The following is a 24,703-nucleotide window of genomic DNA, read 5'->3' as shown; positions in this document are numbered from 1 at the left end:
GGTCACACCGCCCCCTGTTGGTCTCGTCGAGTATGAGTAGTGAATAACATGTATCACGTTTTATAATGTTTAAGGTACAGCAATGTGTTTTAATTACAGATGTATAAATTATTAACAAATAAACAGACAAATATGTTAATAGAAATGAAAATAGAAATGTCTTGATGAGAGTAAATAAATAGAATCATGAAATGCAATTGAAATAGTGAACTATATACAAATTAATTAAACTGTATTGTTGAAATAAGTGGGAACACATTTATTTTTGCTGTGCAGCTTGATGTAGTAGAGTAGGTGGGTTGAAGTTGGAAGTCTGGGATTTATATTTGCATAGACATTATTTGATAGCATTATTAGGATATGTACAATTCCAAATGTTTTCTTCACCTTTTTAGTGGGTATCTATAATTTCCCCATTTGCTCCCATGGGTTGATTACTTTAAAGATATGTTATATATATATATATATAAAAAAAATGTTAGCATTGAAATGTACAATATTAAACTGCTTGGGAAAATGTAAGAAATACAACACAAATAAACCAAAACTGTTCAATATAATTATGAATGCACACTTTCAGCAAAGTCAGATTGTTTTTCTTCCTACGGTTTAAAGTGGACAGGGTGCAAAATAAAAAAAATTGAAATACTGTACACATCAGAAACCAGACCAGAAAATAGAGGATCTGAAGTATGTTAAACCTGCACTTTGTCACTGAATTACTGCACACATCACTTTTGTTAAGAATTATTGAGAATAATGTATAACAAATCCAACAATTACAATGCTTCTGTGTGATTGTATGTCAAAGAAAGGTTCCATTAACATCTCCCTCTGTGATTATACACCTCGATTTTCCCACCATGGTTCTCCACAGATGCTACATGTGGAATTGGTCAATGGGGAACACCATGTCATAATAACTCAATAACAACAGTGACCTCAGCTAAATAGTTACACAGCCAATAAATAAACACATGACATATTACACACATACCATTTAAAAAAGATGGATGTAGCCACAAAATAGCATTAAAGTTGACGATATTATACCACCAGGTGTGAATGTGATAAGCCGTTACAAGCCGTTTTGAAAGTCTGCCTCTTCTGAAATTACAAGTGGGCGTGTCCACCTAGATGTGTGACGGATAGATGAGCAACGGTTTCTACAGTCCACTGAGTAGGCTGGTAGACTGATCTATCCAGCACACATCTAGGTGGACAAGCCCACGTGTGATGGCAAAAAAGACAGATTTGAAAACGGCTTGTTACGGCTAAACATACTCACACCAGATGGTAGAATATGTCACCTTTAATAAATCTATGAAATACAATATAGGCCAAAATCCTCCCTGGTGCAGGAATGAACCGATATCGAAGCTTCATATCTGGAATGCTTCCTTTTTGCCTCATTCAAGATTCAAGAGATCCTACAAAACAAAGATCGGGAGATGTAAAGAGCAAACACACAAAACGTATGAACATGAACCATCTCATGACACAAACGGTAAACAATGGATAAATAAACAGTGAATGTTGAACTAGCAGTAATGCAAAAACCACCACTATTTACACAAAATCATCCGTGTACTTTAACTCACGGCTATTTCCCAAACACAGTTGAGTTTTAATATATTAGTCATTGTATATATGCCCACAAATTGTAAATATTATCGTCGATTCAGCTACTTTTGGGGGCCCTTTCCTGCGGACCACAGGTCGGTAGGGACCAGACAAGGGGAGGCACTAACGTCGTCCGAGTTGTGGTGGTGGAACAGCGCTCCGTGACCGCGGGGCGTGCCGTCGGGGTCGGGGGTGAGGCCCTCGTCCTGAACCCGCAGGTTGGAGAAGCGGTACGTGGGGGTCCTGGGGTGAACAGAACCATAACGGGCCCTTCAGTCCACCGAGATCAATGAGGGTGGCTTCACACAGATCCTGCTGGGTGATAGTGTGCATTGTGCACTGTGCAGCTCACAGTGGCCGTGTGGCTTTAGCCTAGATGGCCACAGTTGTAAATTGGGAGTTCAAAGGAGGGTTGAATATAAAACAATATGAATTTCATACATAGGACTCTCCTACGTTTCCATTTGCTCCATCGAAAAGTATCAGTACTAGTACGTTGTTGAAGTATGAAAAGTGCCCATCTAGGAGTCCCTAAATCTCTTACCCTAAATCCAATGGGAATCCCGACAAAGTGTAGGTTGAATTGGGACCCCAATATTAATTAATAATGTTGCTTTTGAGCAACTTGCATTAAATCCCATGCAAACTTTACCAAACATAAATACTGGTAAATACAAAATCCTACAGCCGGCATATAGCAACTTGTGCCAGGTACCTGTTCCTGTTCCTCCGCACTGTGAGGGCGGCTGAAACCACGGCGACCAGGACGAAGAACCCGGCCCCGGCCACCACCAGGATCAGCACCATCTTCTCCCGCTGGAAGACACGTGCGGAGACGACACACGGTGTGAACGTACAGCGCTACATCGTCGGCATACAGAGCTACATCTCACACGCAAAAACACGCTGAGTGTTGCAATGTGAGGCAGCCTTATAATACATATCAGAAGACAGAACGGATGGGCTACATCTCACATGCAAACACACACACAGGGAGGTTCCCACTGACCGGTGTGTCGAAATGGGTCGCCGGAGACAATTGGTTGGCTGGCGACGCCTCGCTCAGCTTGTTCCCGCAGGGTCGGATGATCTCCGACATGGGCTGAGGAGTGAAGCCCCCCTCACACTTATCACCAGGGACCTTCCTGTACCTTCAGCGCAGAGCACACACTGGGTTATTGCCGATGATGGGCAGGAAACATATACATATATTAGGGCTTTTACATTCAATTACACTTGCAGTAAGTGACAGTCTGTTTACAATTCCCAAATCTGTGCCGCTACTTATTTGAATTTGACTACACTTGTAGTAACTGTTGGTTTACAATTGTGCTAGTTAACTGCCTGTTTACAATTCCTAAATCTGTGGTGTTCCATAAGTTTCATATTCAACCCATACTGAGTGAGTCAATAAAACTCCCTCAAGATCACTTGACCTATTTTTTGCTTTTTAATTACATTTGGTATGAAGATAATGTGTCATTCCATTTGATAATCTCGTTTAACTGCAATTTGAGTGGATTTAAAATTGAACTTTAAAAGAGTGATTAATCGCGAGTTAACTCACCATACTATGTGATTAATCGCGATTAAAACTTTTAATCGTTGCCCAGCCCTAATATCTATATATTTTTTAGTTTCAATCATAATGGTGCAATATGCTGTTTTAACAGAGCGCTTTAGAATGAGCGTGTATGACGTTTTACCCGAAGGTCTGGATCTCCTCGTCCCCTCCGTTGAGGCACACCTCTGGGTTGGGGTCTGCAGTGTTGGGCTGCCTCACACACTCAGAGCTGTCGTTACGCCGGAGGTAGCCATAGTCACTGTTGGAAGGAGAAGAATACAGCCTTGTATGAAACCATGTTCCATTACACGTTGCACAGCAGCCAAAGGCAGCCACATTTTTACTAGGTTCCCAACTTTTTTGACTCAAGGCCCACTTTATCTCCGAAGTGTTTGTGGCTCACAGTATAGGTATTTCAGACCCCAAACGTGATGCATTTATCCAAAAAAGAAATATACAATTAACTTTGATTTTATAATAACTGCAATAGATACTTTGAACGATTATATACTTTGAGGGAACGCCACCAGAGTCAATATTGACACAGCCCACAGGTTGGGCCAAATGTATTTTGTTTGAGTTGTGAATGATCACCTTTCTCTATGTGTGTGTGACTATTGTTCGGAAGAACTTAAGTATTCCTCATGTCTGTGCTTCACAGAAGCCCCCCCCCCTTGGGCACAGACGCGCTACCAGCACCCCAGGGTGACTCACCATAGGTAGTCTTCTCTGGTACACGGGCAGGGGCTTTGCTTCTTCCGAACGCCATAGTCCCGCCCATTCCGACAGACTGAGGACTTCTTCAGCCTCCTGTAGGTCTCCTTGTAGCCCATGACACACCCATTGGTCTCTGGATCCCCGCCAGGGCTGGAATGAGCCAACCATTCCTCATAGTCCTGGCTGTTACCTAGACAATAAAAAAGTAAAACACAACCACTGTAACAACTAAACAGATCAATTTGAACTATTGTCAAACCATGTCTTCAAAATAACCAAAATAAAAGCTTGTGGAGATCATATTTTTCTTAATAGGTCAAGAGACGATGTTGCAATGTGAAGTGAGTCAAACTGTATACAGGACTTTCCTGCTCAGTTTTTTTTGCTTGCCTCCAAACTAGTGATTAGATTCTCTGCCCGAGTCCGAGCCCGACCCGACCCGACCCGACCCACAGGCCGGGTCGGGTCGATATTTCCCACCACTATCCTCGGGCCGGGTCGGCCGGGCCTTTGATCAAGGTTTTTTTTTTTTATCATTGGTTTATTTGCCTAATCTGAGGAGAAATCTATGCCATAAACAGAAATATTATAGGCCTTAATTACACGGGTCTTCTCAATGCCGTGGAACGCTCCGTTCACTTGCATGGGTAGTAGTCCGGTGACTTGTCAGCCCCAGCGTCTTCCGTTGCTAAGCGACGTCACCCTCTTTGCGGACAAACTATTTCTCTGCTGATCAACACTACGAATGCTGGTAACGAATAATTTGTAAAAAGACACACCATGTGAAGTTATTTTTTCGTTTTGGCAAGTAGCCGTGTAATAAGCGGGATAATGTATCGTCACCGGTCACCGGTCATTATCGAAAATAAGCCCCTTCAGGGCGAGGCAAGACACCTTCGCTGCGCGTCGGTGTACTGTTCGCCCTGTCGGGGCTTATTTTCCCGATAATGACCGGCGTTCTATACATTATCCCTTACATATATATTTAGCAGAGTAGGCCTAGTAACAAATGTGAACAAATTTACATATGTTTTGAAATCGGGCTCGGGCTCATAATTACAGTTAATGTGTCGGGTCGGGCCGGGCTCGGACAGAACATACACGGGCTCGGGCCGGGTCGGGCTTGATTTTCTGGGCCCGATCTAATGCCTCGTGCCCACTGCCTCCGTCCGTTGACTGATCCCCATTGACTTTGAATGGGGACGGACGCGCAATGCATTGTGGATCCGTGCGCTGAAGGCTCCGTCAAAAAGTTGAAAAACTTTTTCAGCAGCGACGGATCAGTCATCCAATCAGATCACGCATGCAAATTTAAGCATTGTGACGCTAATCGGGCTCTGACGACCCTGGAAACCTCCCCCATCCGTCAGCCACGCCTTCCCAGTCCTTTGACTGACGGTGCAGTGGGCATGAGGCGTTAGCTCTACTCCAGTTTGATGACCCGTGTACCATGACTCATAGTGTGAGATAAACAAATCAAACAGATCCTTCTTGGATCAAACAATGAATGAAAGCTTCCATTTAACATGGTCTGAGTGTCTGGATCTACCCATGTTTATTCTCGCAGGTTAACCTTAGTTCGCCAAAATGAGGTGCGGAGCGATAGCATCCTGTCCGCTAATGAGTCAGTCAACATTAGTAAGCTAGCGCTGGCGTCACGACCTGCAGTATCTGGTCATGATGCTATGGAACAGTGCGGTGACGCCGGCCACTTCACCTATAGTAAGCTAACATTAGTTAGCTAGTGTTAGCGTAACAACCTACAGCCTGTTGAGAACGCTCTTGAGTTTGATGGTGACGGCCACACAGGTTAACTTTAGTACGCTGATATTAGGTAGCTAGAGCTAGCTAGAGTTAGAGGATGCTGGCGAAGTCGATGTTGATGGCAAACCTTAGCTTAGTAAGCTAAGCTAATATTAGTTAGCTTAGCATTAGCATCACAACCTACTCTGTCTGTTGAGATTCCCCTTGGGGTCGATAATGACGGCCACACAGGTTACCTTTAGTGGGCTAGCATTAGCCAGCGTTAGCATCAGGACCTACACTGTCGGCTGAGGATGCTGGAGAAGTCGATGGTGACGGCCAAACTTAGCCTAGAAAGCTAGGCTAACATTAGTTAGCTTAGCGTTAGCATCAGGACCTACACTGTCGGCTGAGGATGCTGGTGAAGTCGATGATGACGGCCACACTTAGCTTAGTAAGCTAAGCTAACATTAGTTAGCTTAGTAAGCTAAGCTAACATTAGTTAGCTTAGTAAGCTAAGCTAACATTAGTTAGCTTAGCGTTAGCATCAGGACCTACACTGTCGGCTGAGGATGCTGGAGAAGTCGATGGTGACGACCACACTTAGCTTAGTAAGCTAAGCTAACATTAGTTAAGTTAGCGTTAGCATCAGGACCTACACTGTCGGCTGAGGACGCTGGTGTAGTCGATGGTGACGGCCACCCTTAGCTTAGTAAGCTAAGCTAACATTAGGTAGCTTGGCGCTAGCATCAGGACCTACACTGTTGACTGAGGATGCTGGTGAAGTCGATGGTGACGGCCACACTTAGCTTAGTAAGCTAAGCTAACATTAGTTAGCTTGGCGTTAGCATCAGGACCTACACTGTCGGCTGAGGATGCTGGTGAAGTCGATGGTGACGGCCACCCACATCGGCTGCCCGTCGTCCTCCGGCCGGTAGCCCCAGACGCTGATGTTCATGGCCTTGGTGCCCGGCTCCGACGTCAGGCCCGCGAAGAACAGCGGGTGCTCGGTGAAGTTGTACGCCTTCCAGCACTGGCCCTCGTCCGTGGAGAACCTGGGGAGCAGTTTAATAAGCCGGTGTCCATATTGCTGGAATGCCAGGCTCGGAAGGTCGAAGTGTTGGCATGTGTTTCAAATCAAGGCGGTTTTTCTGTGTGCCAATTTGCCTCAGGTACAACGAAGCAGAATAATGTCTGAGTCAGCGGGCTCTGACATGGCCCAACCCTCGTTTAAGTGTCGAGTTGAGGCACCACTCATCACTTATTTACTCTTGTTTTTCTCAGTCGCTTTGGTAAATTTCTCAGATCAGAGCCTGTTCAATCTTCACATCATTGTGTCGTTTGTGCACATCAAAAAAGCAGTTTCTCATTTCTTTGAACAAGTTGCAAATGCTTGGGTACATTCCTGCAAATGACTATGTACAATTCTCTGCTCTTTCCTACATTATCAATTGCTGGTGGCCGTCATTATCAATGTCATGTTGATCAAAATGTATTGTAATGGGTCTCTATTGAATAGTCTCACCCCCACAACATTTAGGCATTAGTTCATTGCATATGTCTTAACATGCAAAATGGTTGAACAAGTTGTCATATTATGTCAAGCATATTTCTATACATTTCCATTAGACTTTTTTTCTAAATCTGTCCTGAATTGGTAAATTGCTACCAGGTGAATCTTGACTTTCTCTAAAGAAGGTAAATGTGTGAAGTGTTAGCTCAACCAATGATCAACCAGTTTACTGGAATAGCTCAAAGGTGCATCCCCTGAACCATGAACTGGCAAGTATAGCTGGAGCACAACACAATGTTACATTGTCTGAGAATTTGTGGCCCAACAGACGGGAACATCAGGAGGTGAAGGATGACTGCACTGTAACAGTGGAAAAGCACAGGATAAAAATACTATACAATAAGAATACAAAGAATTAATTCTAACAAAAAGACTGTGACATCAATTCTAACCTAATTGCTAAAGTAAGGACAAGACAAGACAAACAGAACAAGGCCCAATCCCATTTCTACCCCTTCCCCCTTCCCCTTACCCCTTCCCCTTACCCCTTCCCCTTATATATAAACACTAAAGTATAAACAATATAAATTATGAATTATAAAGCGAACAATTGTAAATAGAGCCCTGTACTTGATGGTCTTGACTTGGCCCTCGTGCTGGGCCTCCACGGCCACCACGAGGGCCCCGGAGTCCAGGATCCGGTAGTGGTGGGGGCCCTCCAGGGCCCCCCGCCAACGGTACCCCCCGTCTGAAGAGATGAACACGTCAGGGTGCTGGGTGGCCGAGAGAGAGTCCCCCACAACGCCTGGGGGAGGGAGGGAGAGAGGGAGGGAGAGAGAGAGAGAGAGAGAGAGAGAGAGAGAGAGAGAGAGAGAGAGAGAGAGAGAGAGAGAGAGAGAGAGAGAGAGAGAGAGAGAGAGAGAGAGAGAGAGAGAGAGAGAGAGAGAGAGAGAGAGAGAGAGAGAGAGCAAGAGCAAGAGCAAGAGAGAGAGAGAGAGCAAGAGAGATATTTATTAAAACGATGTCATAAATGCAATATAAAAAAATGGCACAAGTAACTGTAGTTACTATGAACCAGACTACTTTAATACTGCATTCAAAAAATGCAAAAAGACATTGCGACAACGCATTGGCCTTGAGGCAAAATCACACGTCAACTGCTCTAACCCCCGTTACCGTGGGCGATGACCAGACCAATGGCAGACGGCTCTGATAGCGGCAGCATGGGGACGATTTGATTGTAGCGGCTGTGCTCTCCGTGGATGTGAAGGTTACACTGTAAAGAGCACACACACACACACACACACACACACACACACACACACACACACACACACACACACACACACACACACACACACACACACAGACACACACAGACACAGACAGACAGACAGACAGACAGACAGACAGACAGACAGACAGACAGACAGACACACACACTGTTCACACACAAGTACATAGACAGCGATGGCGGTTCTATAACCGATACATGAACCACAGCGGTAGGGATTACCCGATACGTTACATACATTTTGTACGTCTCCGCACGCAGCGTTCTCCGGCCTTCCCATCAGCCTCCACTGGCCTCCTCTGTCGAAGGAGATGACCGTTCTGATCCGGCCGTCTGTGGGGAAGCGGCAAAAGACTCAAAGGTCGAAGCAATAAAGCAGTAGACTGGATGGTGGGTGGATGGATTGATAGATGGATGAATAATGAATAGTCCGGATGGACGGATGGATGCATGGATGATCTCGATGTTATAAATAGAGGGATGGGTGAATCGTTGATAGAATGGATTGGTAAATCGATTCAAGATTCAAGAGCTTTATTGGTCGCACTCATATACCAGAATGCAGTGAAATGAAAGGAGATGGATGGATCTAATGAACGTATGGATCGCTGTGTGTAGTGATTCATAAGATGCATGGGTGAATGAAAGCGTGATAAATGGGTGGATGGATGAATGAATGAATGAATGGGTGGATTGATTGAGGATGGAACGATGTCTGATGGATGGATAAGCTTATGGGCTGACGGATGGACGGGAGTGATGAATGGATGAGTGATGAATGGAGGGGTGAGCGTACCCTCCTCCAGCTTGTTGGTGAGGTACACCCCCCTGAGTGAGGTGACGTTGGTGAAGTCGCTCTTACGCTGGCCCCCAAACAAGTGGCGCTCCAGGGACCGCGAGTACAGGATGCCGCGGTCGTCCGACGTGTACATGGTCCCGAAGTAGGTGTCTGTGGAGCGACAGAAACAAGGTCGCAAAGGTTAAAGGTGACATGTCATGCCACCAGGTGTGAGTGTGATTAGCCGTTACGAGCCGTTTGGAAAATCTTCATCACTCTACATCACAGGTGTGCGTGTCCACCCAGATGTGTGACGGATAGATGAGCAACGTTTGCTGCAGTCCGCTGGGTAGGTTGGTAGGCTCATCTATCCGTCACACATCTATGTGGACACGCCCACTAGTGATGTCAGAAGAGGCCGTTTGTCAAAACGGTCTGATACGGCTAATCACACTCACACCTGGTGGTGTAATACGTCACCTTTAACCAAAATACAAGCTCTGTGTGCTTTGGGTTTAAGAGTTGAAAAAGGAACGGAATGAAGAGGAGAGTCATGAAAACCATCCACTGGGAATGAGGTGAATACCTGCAACATGTGCTAATATACATAATGAAGAGAACGTGAGAGAAGGTGGTGTCATGCTGGCATCCGGGCTCTCAGTGTCAGCATAAAGGGGCAGGTCCTCATCAATCATTTGTCTGAGTTGAGCTCATGCAAGCTTCGAGTTTCCTGGCAAAAATTGCTTTGCTCAGGTTGTGATGAACATGATAAGCAAACACACACACACACACACACACACACACACACACACACACACACACACACACTGTGTGTGCACTATGTCGTCCCTGATCCTGATCTCTGTTATGTGTTTCAGCTTTTGCCAGTTAATCTAGGTCATGGTCCGTCCAGTCTACACAGATAAGGAGCTCTCATCCTGCATGGCCCCTATTATGTCTTTGGGAGCGCAGATAAGGCCCCAGGCGAGCCAAGGGCCAATATAAATGGCTTACTGCAAAGAGGGGAAAGTATGCATTCATGTGTGACTGTCTGAATTGGAATCTGAATGCAGGGTGACTGAAAAGTGGATGAAAGAAACAAGAGGGTTAGTAGAGAAAATAAGTAAAACAAAGAGAGAAGGACGGAAAGGAGGAGAAAAATATCAATATCAAAAAATAGAATAAGGAAAGAGAGAGAGAGAGAGAGAGAGAGAGAGAGAGAGAGAGAGAGAGAGAGAGAGAGAGAGAGAGAGAGAGAGAGGGGGAGGAGGAAGGAGAGGGAGAGAGAAAGCTGCCATCAGAAAAATCAACAAACAGACACACAGACTGAACACGCAAGGAGTATGATTCATCATCAACACAAAGATCTTGTGAAACTTGTATTTCCACCTAAGCTGTGCTTTTTCCATGACAAGCAAAAACCTATAGAGAGGGCAACAGTGTGTCCGCCCAGCTGAGGTTGGGTAAAAGTACATGAGCTTGTCGCTCAAGAAGCTTTCATGCCAACTATTCGTTGTATTCTGTGAATTCAGGCAATGGTTAAAAAAGAGTTCAGAGACAGTCGGGCTGGTTTACAATGTGTGCGTGTGTCTGTCTGTATTTGTATGTGTATGTGTATGTCAGTATATGTATATATGTGTGTGTCTGCGTGTGTGTGCATGTGCATGAGTGTGTGTGTGTGTGTGTGTGTGTGTGTGTGTGTGTGTGCCTACGTGTAGTACGACATATTACCTCCTGGATTGTCCACATGGATGAAGATCATGACCTCGTCTCCATCCAGAATAGAGTAGAACTGAACCAAAGCAATGAAGGCACACACACACACACACACACACACACACACACACACACACACACACACACACACACACACACACACACACACACACACACACACACACACAGACCGGATGCAGGTGCAAAGTGTGTAATTATAGCACAAGATGATGTGACAACTTTGGTATCCTTAGCGTTGACTAATCTCTGTGAGAGAGAAGATATTTTTTTATTCAGTCAGCAACATGGTATGTGTGCGTTTTTCTTGATGAACCAGATGTGTGTTGGGATAGAAAATAATAATGGAAAAATAAAGGCAAAGATAATCCAAGTGTTGACTGAGATAATCCAAAGGGTCATGGCCTAAACGCTTCTATGAGAACCTAATCAGAGTGTGTGTGTGGGTGTGTGTTTACACAACATGTCTAATACTAACACCATAAAAGGATAACGAGAAGAATTGCGAACACTGACAAGGAAAGTGGAAACAGTGATAGTGTCGAGGCACAACACACAATATGAATGGATACAAAGGCAGCCTTTGACCTTTGATGATGTCAGATGCTACTAAAGTTCCATAAACTTCCCGGTGTATATGTAAATACAGTAACGCACTATTATTTCAGATCTTTCTTCATTCCTTTTAATTTGTTTCTCTATCCTTTCTCTCTTCTTTCCTATGCATTTCTCCACCTTTTTTTTCTGCCTATCATGTCTCTCTCTGTTTCTCTTCCTCTCTCCCTCTCACCATTTATCACCTTCACCTCTCTCTCCCTCTCAGTCTCTTTCTCTCTCCCTGTGTATGTGTATATGTGTGAGTGTGTGTCTGTGTGTGTATGTGTGTGTGTATGTATGTATTTGTGTGTGTGTGTGTGTCTGTGTGTGTGTATGTATGTTTTCGTGTGTGTGTGTGTGTGTGTTTGTGTCTGTGTGTGTGTTTGTGTCTGTGTGTGTGTTTCTGTGTGTGTCTGTGTCGGTGTCTTTGTGTGTGTGTCTGTGTGTGTCTGTGTGTCGGTGTCTTTGTGTGTATGTGTGTGTGTGTGTGTGTGTGTGTGTGTGTGTGTGTCTGTGTCGGTGTCTTTGTGTGCGTGTGTGCGCGTGCGTGCGTGCGTGCGTGTGTGTCACTCACCTGTTCGGTGGTGGCAGAGGGCAGCTGCGCCCGGTTGAAGCTGTTGCCCTGGTCTGAGGAGACGTAGATGACCCGCGGTGACCACTGGGCGGACAAACACCTTTCAACTTTCACCTTACATTGTAATAGTAGTGTACAAACATGATTCATTTCCTGTAATCCAAACACAATACACGTTTACGTTGTTCTGTTAGGGCCTAAGGAGTGAAGGCTAGTGAGCTTTTGGTTTGGACAGGGTGGTAGAACCGCCATTTCAACCTCCCCTTCCAGGATGTTCCATATATGGCTTGTTTCAGTTGCTGATGGCAACAATCTTAACAAAATGGCGCTGCTCCGTGAAAGGCTTATCTACACCCCCGGGTCACAGACGCTATGTCAACTTGCATTAAGAATTGTGTTTCCATGACTGCTGACATGGCAGAAAACAACAAAACTATAATTACCACTATTTATTATATGTTCAAGAGGAGACATGGTGGAAGGTGTGGCAGGCGATGAGGGACGACTATAGGAGGGTTTCACATGACTTCACTCCCATTATATGGTATAATAATAAGCATAACAACAAGACTTTGCTTTGGTGGATTATTCTTAACTTTTGGTCATGAAGTACCACGATGGAGGCTTGGAATGGGGCTTCTGGGACTTCAGACGACCTGACTTAAGGCTCAGTTATGGGCCTTAAGTCAGGTCTTTAAGTACGGCTCCACGTCAACGCAACGCAACGACCACGCCGACGCTTCGACGCAGTCGTGAACCTGTTTTGGTTCTGCGTCGGGTTTCAGTGAGCGGACCAATCACAGCCCTCGCTGCTGCGTCGCCTCGACGGAAGGTTACAATCTTTGGGAGGCGCGCGTCCGGCCCGTGCGGTGGACGCAAGGAGGGTCCGCGAGGACGTAAGGGGTCTGTAACCCCCTTGTGTTGCGTCGACGTGGAACCATAACGAAGCCTTGAGACGGCGCGGTCAGGGCGGGCTGTGTGTCTCTCACCTGCTCGTCCATCACCGAGGTGATGAGGAAGCCCCCGATGTAGCCGAAGGAGAAGATCTCCTCTGCGATGGTGGTGAAGGTCATACCGAGGTCTTCAGTCCGCTTCAGGAGTAGCTCGCCCCGTCTGTCCGCCTCCACTAGACACACACACACACACACACACACACACACACACACACACACACACACACACACACACACACACACACACATGAACACACATACAGACACAAAAACACAAACACATACACACATACAGACACACCCACACACATACACACACGTACAGACGCACACACACACACACAAATACATGTACAGACACACACACACACACACATACATACAGATACACAAACACACACACACACACACACACACACACACACAAATACATACAGACACAGAGATAAACACAGACACACACAAACACACATACACATACATACATACATACATACAGACACACATACACACACACACGCGCGTACATACAGACACATAGACACACACACAGACACACACACACACACACACACAAAGAAACACACACATATATAATTGCAGATACACAAACAGATACACGCACAAACACCCCCACACACACACACACACACACACACACACACACACACACACACACACACACACACACACACACACACACACACACACACACACACACACACACACACACACACAAAGAAACACACACACATACATAGAGAAACATACATTCAGACACGATGGTAAGAGAGTGACTGAATTCTACAAAGTGAATAAATGTGAGAGAATACAATGTTTAAATAATTAACGTGTGGCACAATACAGTCGAAAGTACATTTCAGAGGCTTCTATTCACAAAGTTAAAGAGATGGTTGGCAAACAGAGACTGAGCCACACGTCATAAGAAAGCCTGACAAAACACATTGTTATAATCCTTTCATCTTCTCATAGATAAAGAAACTACTAAAATACCAACGGATGTGGATGTTATCCTCATGACTTCCCCTTCCTGTTAGCGTTGGTCAAACCTAAATTAAGGTTTCTACCATTTTTTAACCGTGTCCACATTGAGCAAATGATTGTCATAATGAAAGTGTGGCATCGGGGTGTATACATGCCTGTCTCTACGGCGCTGTAACTGAAGAACAGAGTCACGCCAGCACCCCTGCATGAAACGAGGAAGTAGGGTTTCACCACACCACACATTTTGCACAATTGCACAAATGCTTTCCTCACAGACACAACATGACTAAGCACAACATGACACAACATGATACAACACGACTAAGCAAAAATCCTCCTATTAAATGATTTTATAGACTGATATACTGTGGAACTCATTTGTTAGCAGCCATTTTCAATCATGAATCAGTTTGTTTTTTTTACAATACTTTATTGTCATTGCCAGAGCAGTGAAATTATGGGCATGGGAAGAGGAAATCCCATGGAGGCGTATTACCCTCATGGATAGCGTGTTGGGGAGTTTAGCCACAAGCTGCCCCCCAACAGGCACCAACCCAGCCCCCACCACAGCGAGTTCTCCCAGCACCCACTGCGGATGAGACAAACATTGCAGTAGCGGCGGGTGGCCGCTACGAGGTGGTACCAAAAGTGGGCAATTCCTCGTTGACAGGCTTGTTAAACAGGCCGTTTTCACAGTCTTATTAAACCTATTTACAGCCTGGTCCAAAAAAACATTCTAGTCAGTATGTTTAGCTCATATCTCCATTACAACACTGAGGGGCGGGGGGGGGGGTTATTTTTAGGAGGTTTAAATGTATGAATAATTAGGGGCGCGGCCTCTTGAGTGACAGCTAGCCGCTGACCCTCACCTCGCCTCGGAGGCTAGCTTTCAGGATTAGCATGCTATCTCCGTCATCTTGACCTCGACTGGGTTCAGTCCTATTGTTCATTCCGGAGCCAGGATGCCTTGCTCTGCGGTCGACTGTACTACCACCAACCGATCGTTTAAAAACGAATGAACTACGAGCTAATTCGGTGTACGTCCCTCCCCCCCGACGTCACATCAATGCCCTTTTTTGGTCAGAGGAAATGAGGCGGAGTCTATGACAAGATAAGATGACGGTGCTCATAAGCCAAGAGAATTGGATGCAGTTGGAATAACTGAGGTCTGCCTGGAGGCTACATCCATTTTATACACTATGGCTATGGCACCAACAGAGCCTGCTTAATGCATGGGTGTGTGTGTGCGCCTTGTTTATCTGTTCTGCTTGGTGTTCACCCTCACCACATGAAGGAGTACGCTCCATCGTGAACCTTTCTCCAGTTCGCCCCAAAGTCCACAGAGAGCCAGAGTCCGCCCTGTTGGTGGAGAGGGCCACACACACAGAGAGGAGAGAAAGAACAGGTTTACCTAATTCAACAGTAAGGTCAAGTGTGCGCGTGTGTGCATGTGTGTGTTTGTGGCCACACACAGAGAGGAAAGAAAGAAAAGGTTTACCTTAATCAACAGTAAGGACAGGTGTGTATATGTGCGTGTGTATGTGTGTTTTTGTGTGTGTGTGTGTAAAAGTATTACACTTCAGTGTAATACAAGTTCAAGTTCTCATGACCTTGACAATGGGAGAAGCAAAGGCGAAAGAGAAAGAGAACGAGAGAGCAACAAAAGGTTTCGCAACACGTACGACGAAAGTTTTACGCGAAGCTGAGTGACGAATGTTTGTATAACCCCCTAAGCTTTCCAAGAAAGGGTGAGGTGCTGACACAAGCACAGTTCCAGAGGGAAGAGAGTGTGGAGGCGTGGGGAGGGGGGGGGGGGGCTCACGTCGATGCTGATGGCCACCAGGTAGTCGGGGATGAGGAAGTGGAAGGCGATTGGCTGAGCCAGGTGGAAGGGCAGCCGGACGGAGCGGAAGGTGACGCCAGCGTCTGAGGACTTGAAGACGATCCCCCCGGAGTTGTCCACCACCGGTGTGTCTGCCGTCAGGATCACCTGGTGGGGGTCAGTCCAGGGCCCATCAGGGGAGCGAGGGTACGTGGGGTTAGGGTGGCAGGCAGGTAGGTAGTATTCACTCCAGATGAGAAAATGAAGGCTTTGCAGCAGCCCACAGCAAAAACACAATAGTGCTTATACACAATAAAGTAAGCAACAATAGAATAAACCTAAAAAGTTAGGTGACAGATTCTGACATTTTAATTTTTTTTTATTTTGTTCATACCTAATACTTTTATCAATGAATGAAATCTAACCCATTGGTTTTCTTTGTTCTCCCTGGGTTTGTCAGACACACCCACAACTTAAATCTGAAACGTCATTTTCTCTACCAAACCTGTTGGTAGTGATTTGGTTGGAAAGTCTGACAAGCATGCAGGCTAGGTGAACTTGACTTGCTTTGCTGTCCTTGAAAAACAGCCCACATAGAAAACACTAGCGAACAAGAAATAAATAAATAAATCCAACTTTTGAATGCTGGAGATTATTAATGGGATTTTAATTGAATTTCTCTGCGCTTCAACTGATTATTTGGCCGACAGCAAAACTCTCTTAACATTTGTGAACTTGTAGGAGACAAAGAGTGTTTGTGATCACACAGGGTTCCATGGAACACAAACACTCACACACACTCGCAAACACTCACACTTACTCACACACACTCACACACACCCGCATGCAAACTCAGACAGATGCGAGATGCTTACATGAAAAGAATTTCCCGGTCCCGTAGTGACACCAAATTCCTTCCTGATGAACGTGTGGTCTATCCGGTGGGAGACATCGCGAAATGACTTGCCATAGTCCATACTGACGGCAGGATGACAAGCACATGTCTTATCTTCTATGTCTCTCTGTCTCTCTCTCATACACGCACAGACACACACACACACACACATACACACACACGCAGAGTCTCAGACACACAAGTATGCGCAGACACACACACGGCTAGGAGGTAAGAGACTGATGTTTATGGAGTCTATTAACTTCTAAGACAAGGCAATGTTAGATTGATTAATCTCAGAAGTTACAATTTGTAGAAAGGAAACTGAACGTGGGATTATTCACACACACACACGCACACACACACACACAGGCACACGCACACAGCCGATATAATAACAGTACTCGTACAACATTAATAAGGTCACCTTCGGTAGAGGCGGGACGACCCCCCCTTCAGGAAGGAGTCGATGGGGGCGCTGATGGTGGACAACACCAGGATGACCTGTGTGGAACCCAGAAGCACGGCCTTAACAGCCGACTCAGCATTCCGTTCACATACCAATAAGCAGGGAGGATGTGTGTCAATGTGGGTCAAAGCGTTTATTAACCGATGTAAGTCGCTTTGGACATAAGCGTCTGCTAAATGCCCTGATTGTAAAAGTAATTGGAGGAACTAGCTGGCTGAACAACAGCTGTTCTCCAGCCGTGAACGTCCACTTCCTATCCAATACAAACAAAATCTAGCGGAATAATACAGAACAGCCCCGGGTAGTGGCAGACAGCCAGCCTCGTACATTCTCCAGAGCCCACAGGACTTTAAGGTCCTTGTTAACTCCCACGTTTGTCATAGAATCGAAGATCCTTTTACAGTTTGAATGGTTCCATTCGGGTCTCACAAAGTGTTAGCAAGCATTTCTGTGTTTCTTTTGACCTAAATGCATAAAGTTGTAGAACCGGTGAAGCCTGAGGGTACTTAAAAAAGTCCAGAAGACTGCTACCTCAGCTAAAATGCTTTCCCCGAGCGGTAGTTTTCTTTTGGCTGCAAACTCTGCTCAAGGGAGTGTAACGTAGGTTTCGACACTTCTATAAATGCTCACATCACGTTGATGAAACTCATCGACGGAAGTTCTCCTGCTAAAACAGGGTTTACTTAGCCTTTAATATAAAATTAGGGGATGTCGTTTGTTTACTCTTACTTATTTTGCTTTTAATCGTTACTCCCACTGATATGAACGGTGGGAATGTAGCGATGTAACTTAAAAAAGCTACTGAAGCACACCATAGAGCGCTCTGTGATTAAAGCTTTGGCTAAAGATTTGAGAGTTATAAACAGAGAGAGCAGAACTTATGCAAGATTTGAAAATACATAGCCGAAAAATATTCCGATGCCTTTCCGCTCCCATTATTCCTATGTAATATGCATGACATTGACTGTTTAATCGTAAAAGGACCATGTGCCATCGAAGATTTAGAAAGCACGATGAAAGATGGAGGCAGCATACAGGGAAGAAGGATTTCAAAATGGATGCCACATGCGGTGGTTTGTAATTGGATACAATAAACAAACATCCACGGTATACATTAGCTGATCAACTTACAGGGTAGGACTCTTTAACTCGCCTTTAATTGTCCAAAATATCAAAATTGCGCTTGGCTTGTTTGCGCTCGTGTTTGTTCAGTGACCCAAACCTGGCAACGCGCGTGAACTTCTAGTATGGGGGCGGAGACATCTCTCGCCAAAATTGGGAATTATGACTGCAATACCAATTCTAAGCGCTTGGTGTCCATGTTACATATAGCACCTTTAAATCTGAAATGAGCTCATACAAAGACAGGCGCGGTAAACTCGAAAAGGATATTCTAATGAGGTCTACGCCTTCTCATTGTATTGCTCTTAAATCGTAAATGTTATAATCATTATGAATTTGAATGTAACGGATAATAAAAAAAAATTGTGCTGATGACAGCATAACGACATACACAATGAGATGACATTCGAGAGAATTTTCAATCAATTTCAGGCGTACTCACCCCTGTTCCATCACCCACCCAGGTCAAAATAAAACTTGAACCATCATCTCCATTGAATCCTGTCTAAGAGAGGGAAAGGTTTGGTTGTCTTAAGGCAAGGCAAGGCAACTTTATTTATATAGCACTTTTCATACACAAGGCAGACTCAAAGTGGCTCATATATAAACATTGTAATACAATAAAATAAAATAATAGATAAGTAAAAGAAAACATATGCAAAAAATTAGTGAAATAGATCAGCATTTTATAAAGTGCAATGTATTTAAGTCCTTTCTCTGGGTCTCCAACGCAGATTTTAGGACTCTAACCCAGACAGAACTTGGGTCTCAAACCCTTATCCTTTCTCTCTGGTATCTATCAGATCATGTATCTTTCTGGTAAAAATAGAAAATAAAGGCAAAGTTAAAAAGGCATTTTAGCAATAAGCAATAATTAAGCAATACATTGCTATACAATAGGTTTAAAAAATGACATTGCATACGTTTATATCACCTGTATATTTGGGCTAATATTGATTAATTTCATTCAAAAACTCACCTCATGCGTATTATCATCCAAAATCTCATGTTCGGTTTGGGATAGTGCGCGTCGACAGGAGGTGAAGGCGGGACCTTGAGAGCCCTTGGAGGAAGCGGTGGTGGAGGCGGTGGTGTTGCGGTCGGTGCCCGTGTTGTCCCTCCTGGCGCGGGAGCGCACCTGGCGCAGCTCGCTATCATCCTGCTGATTTCGGTGGAAAGTCACCGTTTTGCGCCCCATCTGATCTCTGCACCAAATTCCCGAGCATAGAAAATGTACCGCTATAACGACACTGATGACAGATCTCGAGGCCATGACCTTTTTTTCTCCGGGTTTAATCGGGGGGTACCGGGTTGGAGCGCTTCAGGTTCTGTTCTTTGACTTTGCCAACCTGCTCTAGTGCGTTGGTTACGTTGGATTGAAGTTGAAAGGCAGTGGGCGGGACGGCTTTAACGCCTCATTACCATAGAAAGTGCTGTCTAAAGTAACCTCGTTGCCAGGCGTTCTCCTCTCACGACGGAAAGCCTGCAACGGATGCTCCAAATGAGCGATAGTGGCGAGGGGCTGGACATTAAATGGGTTTAGCGGCGAGAGGTGGAGGGACTTCCGAATCCAGATATCTGCTTCCGTTATCGGATATATTTCGTCAAATCTTTCGCCACAACTCCCTATTTTCTCTGATTGTTGTTATTGATATTCTTATCTTGTTATTATTCTCGAACCAGGGACTGGTAACAGGCGAACATAGCGAGCTAACAAGGATAATTCGTTAGAAACCGGAACTTGCGTTGAAGTAAACCGGGAAAACTCTTAAACTAAGGATCCTCTCTCTCAAAAGTTGTTGTTTTGGTTGTCAAAGAGACGTTTTCCATTAAGATCCGTGAATTCTCTGAATATATCCGAGCACTTGCTCCGATTCATCCTTCTAGTACTCTGTAGATTCAACAGTTCTCCTCTGCAGTCGATTAAACGGCATAAAGCATAACACAACATCAGAAACACCATGAAGCATAACAACACAACATAACAATAATAATAATAATAATAATAATAATAATAAATGAAATTTATATAGCGCTTAATATGGAAAGTAAAAATATATAAAAATATGAACATAGGAAACTGTTTGCGTGGTGGACCGGGGATTTTTTTTTAACATTGTTGTGCGAGTGACTGCTAAACATTCAGTGACGTTAATGTCACCTGTGTTGTTTCCCTTTTCCCTTGAAACTGAATTTCACCAAAATAATGGCGAATTCCGCTGCATTCCGCTGCATATTGTAAATGTGACGTCTGATGTGCCTTGTCCCTGTTGCATGTTATATGTGCTGAAGAACAGGAACCTGCTGGAAATCAGTTATTTTACTAAGACAGGCCCGTTTTAAATTGTAACTTTGTTACTTTTAATACTTTCCTGCTTAATGAAATAATTAAAAAAAAAAAAATCAGTTGATTCCGTTTTTATTGTCCAATTCCGTGATTCCGTCCGCGTTTTCGTTATCGCGGATTTCATAGGGCCCTAGGAAAGGAGAGGCCGCGGCAGAGGAGAGCAAAAGTGTAGAGGAGTCCAGAGGTTTCCTCTAGAAGCAGTACACGCACACGTACATACACACGTACACACACACACACACGTACATTTTTGTTTTTGTCCTCCTTCTGTGTGCCGCCTACTTGGAGCTTAATTGTGTTATCAAAGAGAGGCCAAGGATGCGCCCATGCTGTTCTCTCGCACCCACGCTCTCTCGCACCCTCTCTCGCCCCCTCTCTCTCTCTCTCTCTCTCTCTCTCTCTCTCTCTCTCTCTCTCTCTCTCTCTCTCTCTCTCTCTCTCTCTCTCTCTCTCTCTCTCTCTCTCTCTCTCTCTCTCTCTCTCTCTCTCTCTCTCTCTCTCTCTCTCTCTCTCTCTCTCTCTCTCTCTCTCTCTCTCTCTCTCTCTCTCTCTCTCTCTCTCTCTCTCTCTCTCTCTCTCTCTCTCTCTCTCTCTCTCTCTCTCTCTCTCTCTCTCTCTCTCTCTCTCTCTCTCTCTCTCTCTCTCTCTCTCTTAAGCGGACGTGTGTTTCTGTCGACATCCAGGGAATCAGAACTTGTTATAACAAAACTTTCCATATTATAGACAATACATTTACAATAAATCATTGATTATGAGACATCAACACACTTGTAGGTTGTTATACAACTTTAATATGTAAAATATCAACAATAAGGAAAGTGAGCCACATTTGCCTTATAGTCTTATTAGACTTTGACAACCTTTGTTGGGTATAGAAAACTGATTCTTGGATAGGGTTGCAGCAAGAAACGTCTTTAAAGTCAAACAGTGTTTGACTTTAACCCATTACAGTGACCCATTACTTAGACCCATTACAGTGTTTCACACATTTATCAGAATATAATAAATATTTAAATAATACGACTTAACACACACAGCATTTTTACATTTACAGCACCTAAGCCTTGGACTTGGTCATTCTGATCCATACATTAAGGTAATACATATATACAAGTAACAGACTTAGTGCAAGAAACAATGTGTTTCTTTAAAGAATAAGGACAGTGGGTTAGTGTGTGACACAAATGCGCCATCTGACACCTGCTCTTCATCGGCTATACAATTCCCTCCATGTGTAGGTCCCCCATTTACGACGAGTCCTCGTCTTTCGCTCCTGTCGGTCCTGTCCTACTGCTGGGGGCGGTGAGTGGTCTCTGGTGGTCCTGGGCCCACACCCTAAGGTCATCCTGGCCGTACATGAGTCCACCGAAGGAGTCCATCAAGGAGAAGAAGACCGTGAAGGCGCTCAACGCCGATCCGATGAGATACAACTTCACGAAGGACCACTCCATGACTTCCAGCTGAGACGGTATAAGAACAATGCGATTCTGTAGTAGACAAACAAAAATATTGGATGTGATTTAGTCCAAATTAAGTATTATTTGGATGAAAAGCACGCATAGATGTATAGCACTGGCGGTTACCCACCAAACGACCGCACATGGGAACCAATAATACAGCGGGGGCTTACCCAAGCAGTGCTTTCGAATCCACACCAGCGATATGGATGGCGACGATCTTTGAGATAGATCCCTGAGCTATTGCGTTCTTTGCGCGAATGACCAAACGTATCATGAGCTTCTGCGTCTTCTTTGTTAATCTCAGGAAGTACGTTAAGTGTGGACCGCTGTCCCCGGAGCGTAGGAGATGTAACAACTTGCGCTCGCCCGCCGCTCAGCAGCACCACTTTCAGCGGTGACGACACGGAGGGGAAGTTCCAGTGGAAGTTCCACAAGCAGCAGGACGGTTTCTCAGGCTTTCTCGTGGTGGAGTTAAATGCACGGATGATACGAGTGAAAGTATTCATTGAGTAGAAATAGCATATACCCAAATAATGTTACATTTTTTGTGGGCATCAATGTCTACTTCAAATGCAGTTAGAAATATGGGACAGTTGCTTATATGCCACAGGCCGAAAGACTGGATTAATATGTAACTTACTTGCTCCTTTTAAGTATAACATTGCTTGGGGAGTCCAATTCCCCCACTGAAAAGGGGGGAAAGTGCTTACAACCCTCTGCTAGTTAGCGATCTATCTGTTCTCTAGTTGTGTTGCGTGAATGCTGCTGAGGGAGGAATCCTATTTGATAGAGGGCGCCCTAGCGCCCTCTATTGACCAACCGCCATGTCCTATCCATGGGCCTTGGTGTTGCTCCCTAGAATTCATCACATGAGTCTAAGAAGTGTTATTATTTTGCTGGGATGTGTACATGTTACTTAATAGCCGAATATAACTAGTGCTATTTGCCTTTGCTGAGTTGTCCTCGAAACAACAACAGATGTTTCTTTAACTTTCTGCGCCACTCTGGATTAGCATGCGCACTGTTCCTGTTAATCTTTGTTATTTTTATATAGCCTACTGTATATATATATTTATTTTCATATTGTAACAATATTGTCCATGCTACATACCTGCAACTTTTCTGGACCCCTCAAACCCGGGACGCAGGCTGGTGGAAATCCAGTTTATTGCTGAAGTTGCCGTCAATGAACATGACAAGGCAGCTCCACTGCCGTGCAGGAGATCTCTCCTTGAGTGTGTTTGGACTTGGCTGGTTTAAGCTGTGCCCACTGATTACCTAATGTACAACAGAGGTACAGACTTACCCTGGTGAAAACAACGTTAATGGTGTGAATGGGGAATGAACACGTGAACGATTTGACCCATTGCATCATTCGAAATCACGATAGACTTCAGCCGGTCTCAGAATGGCTAGCCCGCAGTTGTTTCAATTGTTTAATATTTAACTTGTGGTTTCTCAATGACCTTGTCTAACCAATGTTTATTTTCTCTCTTAACACCTCTGTTTTTATCCTCACGCCTCCACCAGTTTCCATCTCTGGAGATCAGTGTCACTGCACACTAATGACAAGGAGGCAATGGCTTTGAGCAATGTAGGCTACGTCTGATTATGAGGAAGTATTAATGAGTAAGCATGCATTTCTGTCTTTCCCCCATCTTCAGATCTCTACGGTCAAATATGAGTAACGCAGATGACCAATTCAGTTATCTCGGAAATAACCTATATCCCCCCCCCCCCCCCCCCCCCCCCCACACACACACACACACACGCACACGCACACGCACACGCACAAGCACAGAGACAGAGGTTCAATTGAATTTTTAACATAAGTCTACCAAGCATTACCGTAACAGCTGAATATATATTTATGTGTACCTTATTTTGCCCACTTTCTGTTGGCAAAGGTTGTTTCTGGTTGTTCTTGTTGGTTTTTCCTGTTGCCTGCTAGATAGAGAATTGTGTAGGATAATCGGCATGTGACTCCTAACTGTTTGCTTTACACAAATATTATACAGAAAATAATAACTATACTGGCCTGGCCTGGTGGGTTCTGAGAGTACGTTCTAGGAGAGTACCCTCGTAATTAACCTAGACCGAGTGTGCTTCTTCATGTGTTTCTGAAAAGGAATTAATCATATTTGTGGATGTATGACTAAGTACGAGGTTAAAAGAAGGGAAGTTGTGAAAGTGGAATAAAAATTGCAGTTAAATAAGTGATCCACCAGATGGCGGTGTCTGATATGGAAAAGGAGTTTCAGCATTATTAATCCCAGTGCTTTGTTTATTGTTTAAAATCACAACTCATATGAATATTTGTCATTTCAAATTAATATTCAGAAAATAATAACAGTTGTTAATCAAGCATACATTTGATCTCTTTCAAACAGGTGCAAGTTATCAAGGCCTGATGACACTGATTGGCCACAGACAGCTCCCAGATTGGACAGGGGGTTGGACGATGGTGGAGGAACAGCCAATGGCGTGAGACCT

At 44.6% G+C, this 24,703-nt stretch overlaps 2 protein-coding genes across 5 annotated transcripts; both read right to left on the bottom strand.

The window, feature by feature from the left end:
• Positions 1–235: 235 nt before the first annotated feature.
• On the bottom strand, positions 236–20,328 carry si:dkey-159a18.1 (sortilin). Of its 2 annotated transcripts, XM_030341320.1 has the most exons (21): positions 19,383–20,328; positions 18,846–18,908; positions 17,240–17,316; positions 16,793–16,895; positions 15,918–16,085; positions 15,381–15,454; positions 14,251–14,297; positions 13,127–13,263; positions 12,138–12,221; positions 10,964–11,024; positions 9,251–9,403; positions 8,693–8,787; positions 8,337–8,436; positions 7,791–7,965; positions 6,509–6,702; positions 3,902–4,094; positions 3,330–3,446; positions 2,633–2,774; positions 2,339–2,439; positions 1,752–1,866; positions 236–1,430 (listed from the first exon to the last, which is right to left on the bottom strand). In XM_030341320.1, exons 1-21 carry the CDS (start codon positions 19,674–19,676, stop codon positions 1,410–1,412), a joined length of 2,514 nt encoding a protein of 837 aa, XP_030197180.1. In that variant the 5' UTR covers positions 19,677–20,328; the 3' UTR covers positions 236–1,409. The 2 variants fall into 2 exon arrangements, with proteins under 2 accessions (XP_030197180.1, XP_030197179.1); XM_030341319.1 differs by having other exon boundaries at positions 236–1,866.
• Positions 20,329–21,521: 1,193 nt separating this feature from the next.
• Positions 21,522–24,340, bottom strand: LOC115531973 (uncharacterized). Of its 3 annotated transcripts, XR_003973971.1 has the most exons (3): positions 24,089–24,340; positions 23,322–23,488; positions 21,522–22,237 (listed from the first exon to the last, which is right to left on the bottom strand). XR_003973971.1 is itself a non-coding variant. In XM_030341361.1 (2 exons), exons 1-2 carry the CDS (start codon positions 22,714–22,716, stop codon positions 21,998–22,000), a joined length of 549 nt encoding a protein of 182 aa, XP_030197221.1. In that variant the 5' UTR covers positions 22,717–22,804; the 3' UTR covers positions 21,522–21,997. The 3 variants fall into 3 exon arrangements, 2 of the variants coding, with proteins under 2 accessions (XP_030197221.1, XP_030197220.1); XM_030341361.1 differs by lacking the exons at positions 23,322–23,488; positions 24,089–24,340 and adding an exon at positions 22,381–22,804 and having other exon boundaries at positions 21,522–22,210; XM_030341360.1 differs by lacking the exons at positions 23,322–23,488; positions 24,089–24,340 and adding an exon at positions 22,381–22,788.
• Between the last annotated feature and the right edge of the window lie 363 nt (positions 24,341–24,703).

This window comes from Gadus morhua, chromosome 19 (genome assembly GCF_902167405.1).
Source record: "Gadus morhua chromosome 19, gadMor3.0, whole genome shotgun sequence".
Taxonomy (NCBI): Eukaryota; Metazoa; Chordata; class Actinopteri; order Gadiformes; family Gadidae; genus Gadus; species Gadus morhua.
This window is presented reverse-complemented; position numbering and strand designations above follow the sequence as displayed.

Coding starts and splice junctions, on each gene's coding strand:
- LOC115531973 (XM_030341360.1), bottom strand. CDS start 22,716: ATGAATACTTTCACTCGTATCATCCGTGCATTTAACTCCACCACGAGA. Junction 22,238..22,380: donor GATTCGAAAGCACTGCTTGG/GTAAGCCCCCGC, acceptor TGTCTACTACAG/AATCGCATTGTTCTTATACC.
- si:dkey-159a18.1 (XM_030341319.1), bottom strand. CDS start 19,676: ATGGCCTCGAGATCTGTCATCAGTGTCGTTATAGCGGTACATTTTCTA. Junction 17,317..18,845: donor GGGTGGGTGATGGAACAGGG/GTGAGTACGCCT, acceptor GGTTCCACACAG/GTCATCCTGGTGTTGTCCAC. Junction 2,440..2,632: donor CGACCCATTTCGACACACCG/GTCAGTGGGAAC, acceptor CGTGTCTTCCAG/CGGGAGAAGATGGTGCTGAT.